Raw genomic sequence first — 20,724 nt, 5'->3', positions numbered from 1 at the left:
AACTAGTGAGAGTTTTATAGGTTGGGTCGTTACGGACGCGGCGATACTAAATATGTGTACTTTTATTGTTTTTTTTTATTTAGATAAAGAAATGTATTTATGGGAACAATATATATATATATTTTTCTTTATTTAGGATTTTTTTTTTTTTTTTTTACTTTGTCCCGGGGGGGACATCACAGATCGCTGATCTGACAGTTTGTGCAGCACTCTGTCAGATCAGCGATCTAACTGACAGCGCTGAAGGCTTACCAGCGCCTGCACTGGACCTGGAAGTAATCCCTGCAGGACCCGGATGCAGCCCCGCGGCCATTTTGGATCCGGGGCCTGCAGGGATAGGAGGTAAGAGACGCTCGGAGCAACGCGATCACATCGCGTTGCTCCGCGGGTCTCAGGGAAGCCCGCAGGGAGCCCCCTCCCTGCGCGATGCTTCCCTATACCGCCGGAACACTGCATCATGTTTGATCGCAGTGTGCCGGGGGTTAATGTGCCGGGGGCGGCCCGTGACCGCTCCTGGCACATAGTGCCGGATGTCAGCTGTGATAGTCAGCTGACACCCAGCCGCGATCGGCCGCGCTCCCCCCGTGAGCGCGGCCGATCGCATATGACGTACTATCCCGTCACTGGGAATTAAGTCCCAGGTCACCTCGACGGGATAGTACGTCATATGGGATTAAGGGGTTAAAATTTATATTAACTACAATGTTTTCTTGTTTTTACCACTTTAGTTTTCCACACCAGATAAATCGATATCACCACCAAAAAGACTAACGCAAGTCAGATCCAGCATAGGAATGAAAACTGGACAGGTTTTATTTCCTGCATACAAGTATGTGATGTGACCATCCTATGTATTCTCCATTCAGATTTTAGCAATTGAAAGCACCTACCTGATATTGCTTATGGAGAACCACACTGTTGGTCAGGCTCTTGTCAAGACATAATGCTGCAAATTTATTACATGTATTCTTCACATTAAGTATCAGATCTGTGCATGGAATGTAGCTTAAAATTTGCAGCAGGATTTCATCTGACAGATCAGTCGGATTAATGCAACTTTCCATTTTCTCATAGCTCCGAACCTAAAAATAGAACACATATTACTTATAACTCAGACCCCACCCTGTTTTTTATCTCTTAAAAAAGCAAACAGGCTATAAAAACAAAAATCCTAAAAATGTTTTACCCTTACGAATCTCTACCATTTCTCTTGTAACGCTGTCCATGTAATCTGCAGATCTTGTATCGGTGGTGGGGAGGGGGGGGATACACTATAAGCCTCTTATTCATGAAGATTAAGGGTACTTTTGTGTTAAAAATCATCCCCCTCCCATCTGTCCCCTACTTCTTACTTGCATTCCAATTTTAAATTGGTAAGAAACGGGATCGATTCAAAGCAATATGAATACTGGTCTCAAGTGTCGATATTGAGGAGCCCATGTCAAGGAGGAAGTCAGAAGTCAGGCGAGAAGTGTGATCCTGATGTCAGAAGATAAGCACACCCCTTTAATAAAAGAAGCAAATTTATAATTTCTTACTCCGGGGTCTAGCATGCCTTCTCAGCGTCGCCCTATTTACTGCACTCGCCACTCTGCTTCCCCAACAGCAGTTTTACTAGGCAGCTCCTCCCACCACTCCTTGCCTGATCGTTGGTTTCCAGTTGTTTGTCTCTGGATCCTGTGGGTGCATATTTGTTTTGTCTCTCCCAATATCAACCCGGATTGTATACCCGTACCGTCTGATCCCTCCGGTCTTGAGCTCGGCTTCATACTCCGATCATGTACTGCCTGCTCTGCCCACAAATTATCTGACCATATCTTTGACTTTGTAATCCTTCACCTCATACCAGTGTCTGACCCTTACAGCCAGATGTTGCAGACCCGGGGACTGCCCTGGAGTGGTACATGGTGACTGCCTGTAGCCAAGTCTATCCTCATCCTCACAATTAGATTCTCTAATGAATACCAGGTAGTCACTTAGTTACACCCCTCCAGAGTAACTCCCGCCTGTAGCACTGTGGATCCACATCCACCAGCATTACATCAATTTTGTTATGCCTTTATGTAAAGTGGTTATCTGGTCATACGAGAGGTGTCATCAGTATGAAATCAGTGGCAGTCTGACAAGTCACATCCACTGATCAGATGAAAACAACTCAGGGAGTAGCTGGAAGAAAACACAGGGAAATGGAGCTGCAGAGAACAGCTTCATTTAGTGTGTAGCCACCAATGCCAGATTTATATTACATAGTAACATAATTAGCAAGGCCGAAAAAAATACATTTGTCCATCCAGTTCAGCCTATAATCCATCAGAATAAATCCCCAGATCTACGTCCTAAAGAACCTAATAATGGTAAGATACAATAAAATATAAATTGAACAGGAGATATTCTGCTGAGGGAATGCTGGACCTGAGCGTCACTGCAGAGGACGCGGAAGACTGAGCCCTGCGGTGGAACGTGGAGAGGTGAATATCGCGCAAAGCCCCCGTTATACTCACCTGCTTCTGGCGCGGTCCCTGCAGGTACCTGGTTCTTCGGGCGCCGGCAGCTTCTTCCTGTATTGAGCGGTCACATGGTACCCGCTCATTACAGTAATAAATATGCGGCTCCACCCCTATGGGAGTGGAGTCGGGTCCATATTCATTACTGTAATGAGCGGTACCATGTGACCGCTCAATCCAGTAAGAAGCTGCCGGCGCCCGGAGAACCAGGGACATGCAGAGACCGTGTCAGGAGCAGGCGAGTATGATTAGACAGCTACCGCTCCCCCTCCCCTGCCAACCCCTGGGAATGATTCTAGATTACAAGCCGAGTGGGGCAATTTCAGCCTAAGAAAATGGGCTGAAATTCTCGGCTTGTACTGAAAATTTCAAGAACGCCAAAATTACGTTCTTTGCTCACTGCAATACCCAAAAAAAATGTTGTAACAAGTGATCAAAAGGTTATATCCATCACAAAATAGTCTAAAAAAATGATGTCTCACTCCTCAAAAAAAAAGAAAAAGAAAATCCATCACACAACTCCATAGACTGAAAAATTAAAATGTTATGTGTTTGTAAATTGGCAACAGGAGCCCACCCCCAAACCGCCCATTTATTTATCAACCTTCTGATTTTTTGCCCCACCATTTAGCAAAAAAAAACCTTGACACATTTGTTATCAACATAATTGTACTGATGGGGAGAAGTATATTGCAAGGCCATTTTTACTACATAACGTACACCTTAAAAACAATTCCCAACAAACAGTGTCAGAATTCTGTTTTATGAAATTTCACATCACCATATTTCAGTACTGTATATGACTAAATGACTGGTGTGTTTCAAAAAATACAATTAGTCCCACTAAAAAAGTCTATGTGGACAGAAAAATTAAACAGAAAATTATGGCTCTGAAATAAAAGGGAAGAAGAAATGAAAGAAACCAGAAATTGGCCACGTCGGGAAAGTGTTGAAGCGAGTGTTAGCACCAGCCAAGTTCAGGAGCTGCGAGTGGCAGTATATATTGGACGAGGCTTGCCAATTCAAGTCAAATGGGTGTGATAAAAAAAAAAAAAAAGTTAAGCTCACATCTCAACAGTAAACCAAACATTTCATCAGCCAAGTACAGCAAGTTCATAGCCTGAACCAACAGATATAATAGATAGATACAAAGAATACATAGATAGATGTCTGTGAGATAGGGTTGGGGGTCACTTGGGTAATAGTGATCACAAAATAATAAGTTTTCATGTATCCTTTAACAAGATGTGTAGTAGAGCGGTTACAAGGACACTAAACTTCAGGAGGGCAAATTTCCAACGGATGAGAGATGATCTTGGTGCAATTAACTGGGACGATATCCTGAGACATAAAAATACACAAAGAAAATGGGAGACATTTATTAGCATCCTGGATAGGACCTGTGCACAGTATATACCGTATGGGAATAAACATACTAGAAATAGGAGGAAACCAATATGGCTAAATAGAGCTGTAAGGGGCGCAATAAGTGACAAAAGGAAAGCATTTAGAGAATTAAAGGAAGTAGGTAGTGATGAGGCATTAAATAAATATAGAAAATTAAATAAATTCTGTAAAAAGCAAGTCAAGGCAGCAAAGATTGAGACAGAGATACTCATTGCCAGAGAGAGTAAAAATAATCCCAAAATATTCTTTAACTACGTAAATAGTAAGAAACTAAAAAATGATAGTCTTGGCCCCGTTAAAAATAGTCTGGGTGAAATGGTGGATAAGAATGAGGAAAAGGCCAAAATGCTAAATGACTTTTTTATCATCAGTATTTACACAAGAAAAGTCCATGGCAGACAATATGATCAGTGATAAAAATTCCCCATTAAAGGTACTGTCATATGACATGTCAAATGACCCAACACATACAACAATGAAGAGGGATGACATAAGGCCCCGTCACACTTGGCGACGCTGCAGCGATACAGACAACGATGCCGATCGCTGCAACGTCGCTGTTTCGTCGTTGTGTGGTCGCTGGAGAGCTGTCACACAGACAGCTCTCCAGCGACCAACGATGCCGAAGTCCCCGGGTAACCAGGGTAAACATCGGGTTACTAAGCGCAGGGCAGCGCTTAGTAACCCGATGTATACCCTGGTTACCAGTGTAAATGTAAAAAAACAAACACTACATACTTACATTCCGGTTTCTGTCGCGTCCCCCGGCATCCGCTTCCCTGCAATGTGTAAGCGCCGGCCCTAAAGCAGAGCGGTGATGTCACCGCTGTGCTCTGCTTTACGGCCAGCTGGCGCTGACACAGTGCAGGGAAGCAGACGCCGGGGGACGCGACAGACACCGGAATGTAAGTATGTAGTGTTTGGGGTTTTTTTACATTTACAATGGTAACCAGGGTAAATATCGGGTTACTAAGCGCGGCCCTGCGCTTATTAACCCGATGTTTATCCTGGTTACAAGCGAACACATCGCTGGATCGGTGTCACACACGCCGATCCAGCGATGTCAGCGGGTGATCCAGCGACGAAATAAGGTGCTGACCTTCTAGCTCCGACCAACGATGTCACAGCAGGATCCTGATCGCTGCTGCGTGTCAAACACAACGATATCACTATCCAGGACGCTGCAACGTCACGGATCGCTATCGTTATCGTTGTTAAGTTGTTCAGTGTGAAGGTACCTTAAGTGTCACCTGCTTAACCCAGCAGGAAGTACGGCAGCGTATAAAAATCACTAAAATTGACAAATCTCCGGGCCCAGATGGGATACACCCCCGAGTACTGCAGGAATTAAGTACAGTCATTGATAGACCATTATTTGTAATCTTCAAAGACTCCATAAGAACAGGGACTGTACCACAGGACTGGCGTATAGCAAATGTGGTGCCAATATTCTAAAAGGGGACAAAAAATGAACTCGGAAATTATAGGCCAGTAAGCTTAACCTCTACTGTGGGTAAAATCCTGGAGGGAATTCTAAGAGATGCTATGCTGGAGTATCTGAAGAGGAATAACCTCATGACCCAATATCAACATGGGTTTACTAGGGATCGTTCCTGTCAGACTAATTTGATTAATTTCTATGAAGAGGTAAGTTCCGGATTGGACTAAGGGAACTCAGTGGACGTAGTATATATGGACTTTTCAAAAGCTTTTGATGCGGTGCCACACAAAAGGTTGATACATAAAATGAGAATAATGGGGATAGAAGAAAATATGTGTAAGTGGGTTAAGAGCTGGCTCAGGGATAGAAAACAAAGGGTGGTTATTAATGGAGCACACTCGGACTGGGTCACGGTTAGCAGTGGGGTACCACAGGGGTCAGTATTGGGCCCTCTTCTTTTTAACATTTATTAATGATCTTGTAGGGGGCATACAGGGTAGAATTTCAGTATTTGCAGATGACACTAAACTCTGCAGGATAATCAATACAGAGGAGGACAATTTTATATTACAGGATGATTTATGTAAACTAGAAGCTTGGGCTGATAAATGGCAAATGAGCTTTAATGGGGATAAATGTAAGGTCATGCACTTGGGTAGAAGTAATAAGATGTATAACTATGTGCTTATTTCTAAAATTCTGGGCAAAACAGTCAATGAAAAACACCTGGAGATATGGGTGGATGACAAACTCACATTTTAGTGGCCAGTGTCAGGCAGCTGCTACAAAGGCAAATAAAATATTGGGATGCATTAAAAAGAGGCATAGATGCTCATGAGGAGAACATAATTTTACCTCTATACAAGTCACTACTTCGACCACACTTAGAATACTGTGCACAGTTCTGGTCTCCGGTGTATAAGAAAGACATAGCTGAACTAGAGCGGGTGCAGAGAAGAGCGACCAAGGTTATTAGAGGACTGGGGGGTCTGCAATACCAAGATAGATTATTACACTTGGGGCTATTTAGTTTGGAAAAACGAATGCTATGGGGTGATCTTATTTTAATCTATAAATATATGAGGGGACAGTACAGAGACCTTTCTGATGATCTTTTTAATCATAGACCTGAGACAGGGACAATCGGGCATCCTCTACGACTGGAAGAAAGAAGGTTTAAGCATAACAACAGACACGGATTCTTTACTGTAAGAGCAGTGAGACTATGGAACTCTCTGCCTTATGATGTTGTAATGAGTGATTAATTACTTAAATTTAAGATGGGACTGGATGCCTTCCTTGAAAAGTATAATGTTACAGGTTATATATACTAGATTCCTTGATAGGGCGTTGATCCAGGGAACTAGTCTGATTGCCGTATGTGGAGTCGGGAAGGAATTTTTTTCCCATAAGTGGAGCATACTCTTTGCCACATGGGTTTTTTTACCTTCCTCTGGATCAACATGTTAGGGCATGTTAGGTTAGGCTATGGGTTGAACTAGATGGACTTAAAGTCTTCCTTGAACCTTAACTATGTTACTATATATCCCGAATTTTTCGGACTATAAGACGCACCGGACCATAAGACGCACCTAAGTTTTAGAGGTTGAAAATAGGAAAAAAAATATTTTGAAGCAAATAACAGGGTAAAATATTTAATAACATAAATAACAATGTTTCACCAATGCAAATGTAAACAGAACTCAGCAGCAACATTAACAACCATTACTGATTTAAGTACAGAAACTCCTCAGTCATCAGGGAACGCCAAGAACTCCTCCTCATCACTACTGTCCATATTTAGGAAGCTCGGTTCCTCAGAATCACTAGTATCACTGTCTTCACTCTGTTCATAGAGGATGTCATCTTCAGAGCCATCTAAGGCATTGCTGATGCCACATTTTTTGAAGGACTTCACAATGGTTTCATCCTTAATGGACTGCCATGAGGTTTTCACCCACTCACTAACTTGGGTGATTGTGGGCCTCTTCATTCGTCCAGTTGGTGTCAGATCATGGTTTCCAGCAGCCATCCATTTATTCCACTCTTCTCTCATGAAAACTTTAAATGGCTTGTTGATGGAAACATCCAAAGGTTGCAACTGACTGGTAAGCCCCCCAGGAATTACGGCAATATGGGTTTTCTCTTCTTTAAATCTCCTTTTTGTGGCTTCAGTGATATGTGCCCTAAACTGGTCCAGCACTAATAAAGCAGTTTTTTTCAGAAGCCCCCCAGGACGTTTGGACCACACTTTTTCTATCCATATCTTCATGCCATTTTCATCCATCCATCCCTTGTTGTGAACATGAACAATGGACTCCTTTTGGGATTGACTCTTTTGGCATGGTTTTTCTCTTGAAAATCAGCAGTGGAGGCAATTTGGTGCCATCTGCACAGCAGGACAACACAACTGTATAATGGGTTCTCTCATGCCCTCACGTCTTCACGGCTATAGTTTTCGCACCTTTCATATCAACCGTTTTGTTTGACGGAACATCGAAGGTCAACGGGACTTCATCCATGTTGCCAATCTGAGTCATTTCATATCCATTTTTCTTTCTTGCTTCCAGGACAAATTTGTGAAGACACACAATCTTGTTTTCGTATTCTTTAGGCATTTTTTGTGCAATCCTAGTCTGTGCGCATAGCAAGGCCACATCGCTTCATAAATCTATAGCACCATGATGGTGATCCTGTGAAGTCGTGAATGCCTTTCTCTGCAGCAAGACGTTTAGCTTCATAAATGATCATTTTTGTCGATACAGAATATCCATTGTTCCTGTGACGTATGATCCACTCTTTCACATCCACTTCTAAATGTGGCCACTTTGCAGCATTGCCCACGAAAACATTTTTTATCTTTGTCCATTTTTTGTAGCTGATCCTCCTGTTTCCTCCATTCCTGTATCATTTTTTCAGTTGGAGGTGGCCCGAAGTGTCTCTCCGCTGCCCTGTTCCCATGTTCTTTGGCGTACTTCACTACTTCCAGTTTAAAAGGGATTTTATATGAAATCCTTCTCTGCTTTGACTCCATGCTAATTCTCTTGGATCTCTCTGCAGCATTCGATACTGTGGATCATCAGCTCCTCCTCACTATGCTCCGCTCCATCGGCCTCAAGGACACCGTTATCTCTTGGTTCTCCTCCTAGCTCTCTGACCGATCCTTCACTGTATGTTTTGCTGGTTCCTCCTCCTCTCACCTTCCCCTTACTGTTGGGGTTCCTCAAGGATCAGTCCTAGGCCCACTCCTCTTCTTTTTGTATACCGCCCCTATTGGTCAAACAATCAGTAGATTTGATTTCCAGTACCATCTCTATGCTGACGACACACAATTATACACTTCTGCTCCTGTTGTCACGCCAACCTTTTTAGAAAACACCAGTGATTGTCTTACCGCTGTCTCTAACATCATGTCCTCCCTCTATCTGAAACTGAACCTGTCAAAAACTGAACTCCTCGTGTTCTCTCCCTCTACTAACCTACCTTTGCCTGACATTGCCATCTCTGTGTGCGGTTCCACCTTTACTCCAAAGCAACATGCCCGCTGTCTTGGGGTCATCCTTGATTCCGAGCTTTCATTCACCCCCCCACATCCGATCACTGGCTCCCTCGCTCTTATCTGCATCTCAAAAACATTTCTAGAATTCGACCTTTTCTTACTTTCGACTCTTACTGTCTTACTTATTCATTCTCGTCTGGACTATTGTAACTCTCTACTAATCGGCCTCCCTCTTACCAAACTCTCCCCGCTCCAATCTGTCCTGAATGCTGCTGCCAGGATCATATTCCTCACCAACCGTTAGACCGATGCCTCTACCTTGTGCCAGTCATTACACTGGCTACCAATCCACTCCAGAATCCAGTACAAAACTACTACCCTCATCCACAAAGCACTCCATGGCTCAGCACCACCCTACATCTTCTCTCTGGTCTCAGTCTACCACCCTACCCGTGCTCTCCGCTCCACTAATGACCTCAGGTTAGCATCCTCAATAATCAGAACCTCCCACTCCCGTCTCCAAGACTTTACACGTGCTGCGCCGATTCTTTGGAATGCACTACCTAGGTTAATACGATTAATCCCCAATCCCCACAGTTTTAAGCGTGCCCTAAAAACTCATTTGTTCAGACTGGCCTACCGCCTCAATGCATTAACCTAACTATCCCTGTGTGGCCTATTAATAAAAATAAAATAAAATCAGGTTCCTCGCATCATGTTCTCATACACTTTATGCAGTTAATAGCCCTCTGTGTCTGTACTGCTACATACTTAGGCAGTTAACTGGTTCATGCAGCTTTACATGAACACCCGAACCTTACACTATGGCTGGTCCAAATAACTAAAGTAGTTGTTACCATCCACCTCTCGTGTCTCCCCTTTTCCTCATAGTTTGTAAGCTTGCGAGCAGGGCCCTCATTCCTCATGGTATCTGTTTTGAACTGTGATTTATGTTATGCTGTAATGTCTATTGTCTGATTAGCACACTCTCCAGAAACATGATTGTGACCACCATTAGTCACAAAATACCATTATTGACTCCCTTAAACTATCATGTCAACTAAGGAGGACCAAAGGAAGCTTTGTTTGATTTATAAAATTAATTATATTTTATTCGTTACAAAAACACTATTAAAAAGACATAAGTATATAAAAGCACATGATACATATATAACAGTGCGTATGACACAAAAGTGTAAGAAAAGACACCAGAACAAAAAGAGAAGTGTCCCGCATGAGTCATTAATTATGTGTATCCATACATGCAAAATCTATAGGGTGTCAACAAGCTTTAAACCCCATATATTGCCTCCAACTGGTGGGAATTAATACCTATCTTAGTTGCCTATTGTGTCATATCATAAGTTGGGCATATATAACAGGAAATACCCCCAGCATAAAGCATGTGGCCATAACCCCATAGCCATGGGGGCGCTAAATACAGGGGTCCTGTGAAATGAACATGGGGAAAGCCTGTTTCACCTGGCGCAGGGACACTCCAGCACGCACCCCGACGCGCATTTCGCCTCTCGTAAGCTTCGCTTTATCAAGGGGAAGTGTGATTAGAGTGGTTTACAGGACCTTATATTACCCTGGCAATGGCCCATGTGATCAACACATAGTAGTACCCGCCCCCCTGCCATATCTGACGGCGCATGCGTTGTACACTTGCATTAACCATGAGGATGGTATTCGGGCGGTCCGCTTCTTCCTTGGGACCTCCAACCTGGACGGCCCTCTGTGTGAATTCGTCCTTGAGCTGCTGCACTTTGTCCTCACGCATAAATTTTTTACTTTCAAAGACCAGTTTTATCAACAGAAGCGTGGCGCAGCCATGGGCGCGGCCTGTGCCCCCGCGTACGCCAACCTCTTTCTAGGTTACTGGGAGAGGTTAGTTTTTGGTGATGCGGTGGCCGCGGACCATGTGCTGTGCGGGCTATGCTACATTGATGATGTTTTGTTTTTTTGGCGGGGGACGGTGCAGCAGTTGGACGAGTTCATGGCGGGATTAAATGACAATGATTTGAATATCAAATTGACATATAGATATGATAAGACCAAAATTGATTTTCTGGACATCAGTCTGGAGGTGGACTCAATGTCCACCATTCAGACTGATGTCTTTCGCAAAGAGACGTCAGTAAATTCATTGATCCACGCCACGACCGCGCACAACCAGTCCACTGTGAGGGCCGTCCCGGTTGGACAGTTTCTGAGGATGCGGCGGATCTGCTCGACGGACCAGAGATTTGAAACACAGGCCTCTGATTTGAAAAAACGATTTGAACAACGGGGTTTTAGCCAGAGATGCATAAAGCGCGGTTACAACAGAGCTAAATCGGTGTCCCGCAGTTCATTATTATATCAACAAAAGTATAAAAATAAAAAAGATAACAACATACGATTCATCTCAGTGTTCAATCACGAGTGGGACAATATGCGGGGGATATTGACCAAATATTGGCCTGTGTTGAGTGCTGAACCCTCCCTGAGACCCTTCTTGTCAGATAAACCTCTTATGACGCCCCGGCGAACCAAGAACTTAAGTGATCTATTAATTAAGAGCCATTATGTGGCACCAAGTAGAAACTATTTTGGCATAACGCAACCCAGGAAAGGTTTTTTTAAATGCAGCCATTGCATGGCATGTACTAATGCCCACCAAATGTTGTCTTTTGTCTCAACAGACCAGAAAGAATTTCAAATTAGGGAATTCATCTCTTGCAGCACGAAAAACGTAATTTATTACGCAACTTGTAGCTGCCCCCTTATATATATAGGGCTAACATCTAGGGAATTGAGAATACGCATTAGGGAACACGTACGTGATATTTGTGCTGCCGCAACAGTAGAGGACGTGGCATCCCTCAAAACAATACCTAAACATTTCCGTATGGTGCATAATTGCAATCCCAGGGACTTTCAAGTCAGTGGTATAGACATTGTACATACTGGTATCAGAGGGGGAGATGTAAAAAAGTTACTAGCGCAAGGGGAACTAAAATGGATCGTGACGCTGGGAACTACGAAACCGGCTGGTTTAAATGAATCCCTTAATTTTGCCTCATATTTGTGAGTTGTCCCCTTATGGATCACCGGAAATTTCCCTTTTACTTTATCCTGTATTTTATTTTGTTAGTGTGTTTCATGTTTGGTTTTAAATTCACTTTTTTCTTTTTGTTTATGACATAGGGCGCTCTTTCGTTGGTTAATAGGGAACATTGTTCCAATACTATGGTCTTCCCGGTTTCTGTACAAGAGATAAGCAACAATGGCTGATAAATGGTTAAAATGGGATTACAGACTGGACTCTACCAAATTTGTACCGGAAAAATCTGCAAAAGTTTGGACCCCTACCTGCGAAGATAACCTGCATTGATCACTTATGCACTGTTTTGTTTGTTTTTTGATTATGCTTACATACCCCTGCTATAGTGCGCGCTCGCGGCTCCGTCCCCCGCGATCACCCGCTCCTGTCCGGCGACGCTCACCTGCACATGAGATCGGGACCAATCGGTGCCTGCTCCCATGCGCGGCACGGCAAGTCCGGGCTGGGGTGGGGAGACTGGGACAGCGGTACGCGCGTGCGCCGTCAGATATGGCAGGGGGGCGGGTACTACTATGTGTTGATCACATGGGCCATTGCCAGGGTAATATAAGGTCCTGTAAACCACTCTAATCACACTTCCCCCTTGATAAAGCGAAGCTTACGAGAGGCGAAACGCACGTCGGGGTGCGTGCTGGAGTGTCCCTGCGCCAGGTGAGACAGGCTTTCCCCATGTTCATTTCACAGGACCCCTGTATTTAGCGCCCCCATGGCTATGGGGTTACGGCCACATGCTTTATGCTGGGGGTATTTCCTGTTATATATGCCCAACTTATGATATGACACAATAGGCAACTAAGATAGGTATTAATTCCCACCAGTTGGAGGCAATATATGGGGTTTAAAGCTTGTTGACACCCTATAGATTTTGCATGTATGGATACACATAATTAATGACTCATGCGGGACACTTCTCTTTTTGTTCTGGTGTCTTTTCTTACACTTTTGTGTCATATGCACTGTTATATATGTATCATGTGCTTTTATATACTTATGTCTTTTTAATAGTGTTTTTGTAACGAATAAAATATAATTAATTTTATAAATCAAACAAAGCTTCCTTTGGTCCTCCTTAGTTGAAATGTCTATTGTCTGTACAAGTCCCCTCTATAAGTTGTAAAGCGCTGCGGAATAAGTTGGGGCTATATAAATAAAAATTATCATCATCTTTCCAGGAGAGTACGGTAACGTACGGTAACGTACGGTATCTTTCTGCAAGAAAATACAAAATTATGGTATCAGTACGGTACTTTGTCCTGCAGCTCACAGTGTTATGGTGGGGGATCTGCTGCTGAAGGGCCACAGGTAGTGCTACACTCTTGTACGGAACACCACCCCACCAAGGAGAACATCTGCAAGGAGTTTGTAAGGTATGTTGTCCCCAGGTTTGTGTGGGTTTCCTCCGTATTCTCTGCTTTCCTCCCACACTTCCAACATAAACAGATATATTGTGAGCCACAATGGGGACAGTGATGATAATGTCTGTAAACAGGGCTGCCACTAAAAATTTCGGGGCCCCATACTGGCAAAATTTCTGGGACCCTCTTGAGACTCCGCCCAGACTCCACCCCAGCCCCGCCTCCACGCTCCACCCCTCAAACTGTCCACAGTCACACCGCTTTCTCTTGGAAAAACTCCACTTCTCACCTATCACACATTGACAGTTCCCATCACCAGATCACACATATAGCCGGCAGCTTTTGTTTTGGCCAAAAGAAATTTTAAGCCACCAAAATGACAAGGTAGACTGTTATGATCCCAGTGGCTGGGGATCACAGGAAATACTAGCTAAGTAACTAAACAGACACGAGCTCTAGGGAGGTGGTAACTGGACTGACCGCAAAACCTGATCCTATCCAAACACACTAAAGGTAGCCGGTGAACGTGCCTAAAATCCTGGACGTCTTGACGCAGCCTGAGAAACTGACTACCCCTAAAGAGAAAGCAAGACCTCACTTGCCTCAAGAGAAATAACCCCAAAGATATAGGAAGCCCCCAACAAATAATAACGGTGAGGTAAGGAGAAAAGACACACGTAGGAATGAAAACAGATTCAGCAAATGAGGCCCGCTAATACTAGATAGCAGAAGACAGATAGCGAACTGTGCGGTCAGTAAAAAACCCTACCAAAATATCCACGCTGAGAAATCAAGAACCCCCACACCAACTAACGGTGTGGGGGGAGAAACTCAGCCCCCCAGAGGTAATAACGGTGAATTAAGAGGAAAAGACATACACAGTATGAAAGTAGATTTAGCAAAGAGAGGTCCACTTACTAGATAGCAGAAGGATACAAAAGAGGACTTCACGGTCAACTGAAAACCCTTTCAAAAACCATCCTGAAATTACTTTAAGACTCCTGTGTCAACTCATGACACAGGAGTGGCAATTTCAGCCCGCAAGAGCTTCCAGCTACAGAGGATTACAAAAACTGCAAACTGGACAAAAGGTACAAAACAAAAGGACAAAGTCCACTTAGCTGATCAGCAGACTAGTAGCAGGAACATGCAACCGAAGGCTCTGGTTACAATGATGACCGGCAAGGAAATGACTGGAGAGCAAGGCTAAATAGGAAACTCCCAAACACTGATGGAAGCAGGTGAACAGAAGCAGCAAAGTGCAAACAAGTCACCAGTACCACCAGGGGAGCCCAAAAAGCAGATACACAACAGGGGGGAGAAACTCAGCCCCCCAGAGCTACCAGCAAGCTGGGAAATCACATATTAGCAAGCTGGACAAGAAACATATAGAACACTGATGATCAAAAAATTAACAAAACGGAAACTTAGCTTCTCTTGAAGAGACTGGGAGCAAGGTAGTCAGAAGGAATCAGAATAGCACTGAATACATTGACAGCAGGCATAGACTGAGAGTCCAAGTGAGCTTAAATAGAAAACCAGCCCACAGATAACGAGACAGCTGATGCCAGTCACAAACCTGCAGAAAGACAGCACTCACACAGTATCACTTGTGACCACAAGAGGGAGCCCAGAAATAGAGTTGACAACAGTACCCCCCCTTGAGGAGGGGTCACCGAACCCTCATCAAGACCCCCAGGGCGATCAGGATGAGCCGCATGGAAGGCACGAACCAAATCGGCCGCATGGACATCAGAGGCGACAACCCAGGAATTATCCTCCTGACCATAGCCCTTCCACTTAACTAAAGACTGAAGCCTCCGTCTGGAAATACGAGAATCCAAGATCTTCTCCACCACGTACTCCAATTCGCCCTCAACCAGCAACGGAGCATGGGGGCTCAACAGAAGGAACCACAGGCACCACATACCTCCACAACAAAGACCTATGGAACACATTATGAATGGCAAACGATGCTGGGAGGTCCAAACGAAAAGACACCGGGTTAAGGAATTCCAAAATCTTATAAGGACCGATGAAGCGAGGCTTGAATTTAGGAGAGGAAACCTTCATAGGAACTTACCGAGAAGACAGCCATACCAAATCCCCAACACGAAGTCGGGGACGAACACCGCGACGGCGGTTGGCAAAGCGCTGAGTTTCTCCTGTGACAACTTCAAATTGTCCACCACATGGTTCCAAATCTGCTGCAACCTATCCACTACAGAATCCACCCCCGGATAGTCAGAAGGCTCAACCTGAACCGAGGAAAAACGAGGATGAAAACCAGAATTGTAGAAAAAAGGCGAAACCAAAGTAGCAGAACTAGCCCGATTATTAAGGGCAAACTCGGCCAATGGCAAAAAAGTCACCCAATCATCCTGATCAGCAGAAACAAAACATCTTAAATAAGTTTCCAACGTCTGATTAGTTCGCTCGGTTTGGCCATTCGTCTGAGGATGGAAGGCCGACGAAAAAGACAAATCAATGCCCATCTTAGCACAAAAAATCCGCCAAAATCTGGACACAAACTGGGATCCTCTGTCAGACACAATATTTTCAGGGATGCCGTGCAAGCGAACCACATTCTGAAAAAATGAAGGAACCAACTCGGAGGAGGAAGGCAACTTAGGCAAGGGCACCAAATGGACCATTTTGGAAAAGCGACTACACACCACCCAGATGACAGACATTCTCTGAGATACTGGAAGATCTAAAATAAAATCCATGGAAATATGCGTCCAAGGCCTCTTTGGGACAGGCAAAGGCAAAAGCAAACCGCTGGCACGAGAACAGCAAGGCTTAGCCCGAGCACAAATCCCACAGGACTGCACAAAGGAACGCACATCCCGCGACAAGGAAGGCCACAAGAAGGACCTAGCCACCAAATCTCTGGTACCAAAAATCCCAGGATGACCTGCCAACACCGAAGAATGAACCTCGGAAATAACTCTGCTGGTCCATCTATCTGGGACAAACAGTCTCTCTGGTGGGCAACGGTCAGGTCTATCAGCCTGAAATTTCTGCAGCACTCGTCGCAAATCTGGGGAAATGGCAGACAAAATCACTCCCTCTTTGAGGATACCAGCCGGCTCTGAAACTCCCGGAGAGTCAGGCACAAAACTCCTAGAAAGGGCATCAGCCTTCACGTTCTTCGAACCAGGCAGGTACGAGACCACGAAATCGAAACGGGAGAAAAACAAGGACCAACGAGCCTGTCTAGGATTCAGGCGCTTGGCAGACTCGAGATAAATCAGATTTTTGTGATCAGTCAACACCACCACACGATGCCTAGCTCCCTCGAGCCAATGTCGCCACTCCTCAAATGCCCACTTCATAGCCAACAACTCCCGATTACCAACATCATAATTCCGCTCGGCAGGCGAAAACTTTCTTGAAAAGAAGGCACAAGGCTTCATCACAGAGCCATCAGAGCTTCTCTGCAACAAAACAGCCCCTGCTCCAATCTCAGAAGCATCCACCTCGACCTGGAAAGGAAGAGAGACATCAGGCTGACATAAGACTGGAGCTGAAGAAAACCGGCGCTTCAGCTCCCGAAAGGCTTCCATTGCCGCAGGAGACCAATTAGTCACATCAGAACCTTTCTTGGTCAAATCCGTCAAGGGCTTAACCACGCCAGAAAAATTAGCGATGAAGCAACGGTAAAAATTAGCAAAACCCAAGAACTTCTGAAGACTCTTAACAGAAGTAGGCTGAGTCCACTCATGAATAGCCTGGACCTTGACTGGGTCCATCTCAATAGTAGAAGGAGAAAAAATAAAACCCAAAAAGGAAACCTTCTGTACTCCGAAGAGACATTTTGAGCCCTTCACAAATAAAGCATTAGCACGCAGGACCTGAAACACCATCCTGACCTGCTTCACATGGGACTCCCAATCATTAGAAAAGACCAAAATGTCATCCAGATACACAATCATAAATTTATCCAGATATTCTCGGAAAATGTCATGCATAAAGGACTGAAACACAGAAGGAGCATTAGAGAGTACAAAAGGCATCACCAAGTACTCAAAATGGCCTTCGGGCGTATTAAATGCTGTTTTCCATTCGTCCCCCTGCTTGATACACACAAGGTTATACGCACCACGAAGATCTATCTTGGTGAACCAACTGGATCCTTAATCCGAGCAAACAGATCAGACAATAATGGCAAAGGATACTGAAATTTGACCGTGATTTTATTTAGAAGACGATAATCTATACAAGGTCTCAGAGAACCATCCTTCTTGGCCACAAAAAAGAATCCTGCACCAAGAGGGGAGGAGGATGGGCGAATATGTCCCTTCGCCAAAGACTCCTTTATATAACTCCGCATCGCGGCATGTTCTGGTATAGACAAATTAAAAAGTCGTCCCTTAGGGAACTTACTGCCAGGAATCAAATTTATAGCACAATCACAATCCCTGTGAGGAGGCAGGGCACCGGATCTGGGCTCATCAAATACATCCTGGTAGTCCGACAAAAACTCAGGGACCTCAGAAGGAGTGGAAGAAGCAATTGACACCAATGGGACATCGCCATGAATCCCCTGACAACCCCAACTTGACACAGACATAGCTTTCCAATCCAGAACTGGATTATGGGCCTGCAGCCATGGCAGACCCAAAACTACAACATCATGCAAATTATGCAGCACAAGAAAGCGAATCACCTCCTGATGTACAGGAGTCATGCACATGGTCACTTGAGTCCAATACTGAGGCTTATTCTCAGCCAATGGCGTAGCATCTATTCCCCTCAGTGGAATAGGAAATTCCAAAGGCTCCAGAACAAAACCACAGCGCTTGGCAAACGACAAATCCATAAGATTCAGGGCAGCACCTGAATCCACAAAAGCCATAACCGAGTAGGATGACAAAGAACAGATTAAAGTAACAGACAAAATGAACTTAGGCTGTATAGTACCAATGGTGACAGGTTTAGTGATTTTTTTTAAGCGCTTAGAGCATGCTGAGATAACATGAGTAGAATCACCACAGTAAAAGCACAACCCATTTTGACGTCTATGACTTTGTCGCTCAATTCTAGTCAGAATTCTGTCACATTGCATTGACTCAGGTCTCTGTTCAGAGAACACCGCCAGAGGATGCGCAGATTTGCGCTCCCGCAAACGCCGATCAATCTGAATGGCCAAAGCCATTGAATCACTCAGACTTGCAGGCGTGGGGAACCCAACCATAACATTCTTAATGGCTTCAGAAAGACCCTCTCTGAAATTTGCAGCCAGGGCACACTCATTCCATTGAATAAGCACTGACCATTTCCGAAATTTTTGACAGTACACCTCAGCTTCATCCTGACCTTGAGAGATAGCCAGCAAAGCCTTTTCTGCCTGGTTCTCAAGATTAGGTTCCTCATAAAGCAGTCCAAGCGCCAGAAAAAACGCATCCACATTCAGCAATGCAGGATCTCCTGGCGCCAGAGACAAAGCCCAATCTTGAGGGTCGCCGCGTAACAAGGAGATAACAATTTTAACTTGCTGAGCGGAATCACCAGAGGAACGAGGTCTCAAAGATAGAAACAATTTACAATTATTCCTAAAATTCAGAAACCTAGATCTATCTCCAGAAAACAACTCAGGAATAGGTATCTTTGGCTCAGACATAGGGCTATGAACAACAAAATCCTGAATATTTTGCACCTTTGCAGCAAGATGATCCACACTAGAAGTCAGACTCTGAATATCCATGTCTGCAGCTGAGCTCAAAACCACCCAGAGATTAAGGGGATGAGAGAAGCTAGACAGTCTGCAGCAAAGGAGGAAAAAAAATATATATATTGTACTCAGGACTTCTTTTATTCCACTTCATGCGATGCATTAAACACTTTTTTGGCCTGCTGTACTGTTATGATCCCAGTGGCTGGGGATCACAGGAAATACTAGCTAAGTAACTAAACATAGACACGAGCTCTAGGGAGGTGGTAACTGGACTGACCGCAAAACCTGATCCTATCCAAACACACTAAAGGTAGCCGGTGAACGTGCCTAAAATCCTGGATGTCTCGACGCAGCCTGCGAAACTGACTACCCCTAAAGAGAAAGCAAGACCTCACTTGCCTCAAGAGAAATAACCCCAAAGATATAGGAAGCCCCCAACAAATAATAACGGTGAGGTAAGGAGAAAAGACACACGTAGGAATGAAAACAGATTCAGCAAATGAGGCCCGCTAATACTAGATAGCAGAAGACAGATAGCGAACTGTGCGGTCAGTAAAAAACCATACCAAAATATCCACGCTGAGAAATCAAGAACCCCCACACCAACTAACGGTGTGGGGGGTGTCATGGTTCCCAATGGCAAGGGAACGTAAGAAACATATAAGTAACGAACGAGCTCTCGGGTGATGGAAACTCGAGTTGACCGTGAGCTAAATCTACCACACAACTAACAGTAGCCAGGGAGCATACCTACGGCTTCCTATATGCCACGCGCCAGCCGGAGGACTAACTACGCCTGGTAGAGGAAGAAACAGACCTGGCTTACCTCTAGGGAAATACCCCAAAAGATGATAGCAGCCCCCCACATGTAATAACGGTGAATTAAGAGGAAAAGACATACACAGTATGAAAGTAGATTTAGCAAAGAGAGGTCCACTTACTAGATAGCAGAAGGATACAAAAGAGGACTTCACGGTCAACTGAAAACCCTTTCAAAAACCATCCTGAAATTACTTTAAGACTCCTGTGTCAACTCATGACACAGGAGTGGCAATTTCAGCCCGCAAGAGCTTCCAGCTACAGAGGATTACAAAAACTGCAAACTGGACAAAAGGTACAAAACAAAAGGACAAAGTCCACTTAGCTGATCAGCAGACTAGTAGCAGGAACATGCAACCGAAGGCTCTGGTTACAATGATGACCGGCAAGGAAATGACTGGAGAGCAAGGCTAAATAGGAAACTCCCAAACACTGATGGAAGCAGGTGAACAGAAGCAGCAAAGTGCAAACAAGTCACCAGTACCACCAGCAACCACCAGGGGAGCCCAAAAAGCGGATACACAACAGGGGGGAGAAACTCAGCCCCCCAAAGCTACCAGCAAGCTGGGAAATCACATATTAGCAAGCTGGACAAGAAACATATAGAACACTGATGATCAAAAAATGAACAAAACGGAAACTTAGCTTCTCTTGAAGAGACTGGGAGCAAGGTAGTCAGAAGGAATCAGAATAGCACTGAATACATTGACAGCAGGCATAGACTGAGAGTCCAAGTGAGCTTAAATAGAAAACCAGCCCACAGATAACGAGACAGCTGATGCCAGTCACAAACCTGCAGAAAGACAGCACTCACACAGTACCACTTGTGACCACAAGAGGGAGCCCAGAAATAGAGTTCACAACAGTAGACACTTTTGGCCAGGCCCTACTCTACTGTAACCTATTAAAT

General features: G+C 44.5%; 1 protein-coding gene across 7 annotated transcripts in view; it reads right to left on the bottom strand.

The window, feature by feature from the left end:
- FBXL18 (F-box and leucine rich repeat protein 18) overlaps nt 1-20,724 on the bottom strand; it is a 385,112-nt gene that overhangs the window by 199,998 nt on the left and 164,390 nt on the right. For 5 of the 7 annotated variants that reach the window (XM_077275634.1, XM_077275628.1, XM_077275631.1 and 2 more), the window contains one exon: nt 891-1,082. The exons of the other annotated variants lie outside the window; for them this stretch is intronic. Coding sequence is in view for 4 of the 5 variants with exons in the window: in XM_077275628.1 (XP_077131743.1) it covers nt 891-1,082 (192 nt within the window). In the remaining variant the exon portion in view is untranslated. The remainder of the gene's footprint in view (nt 1-890; nt 1,083-20,724) is intronic. 7 annotated transcript variants of the gene reach the window in all.

Source organism: Ranitomeya variabilis, chromosome 7, assembly GCF_051348905.1.
Source record: "Ranitomeya variabilis isolate aRanVar5 chromosome 7, aRanVar5.hap1, whole genome shotgun sequence".
NCBI classification, from domain to species: domain Eukaryota; kingdom Metazoa; phylum Chordata; class Amphibia; order Anura; family Dendrobatidae; genus Ranitomeya; species Ranitomeya variabilis.
Note: the sequence above shows the minus strand (reverse complement) of the source record. Positions and strands in the feature narration are given on the sequence as shown.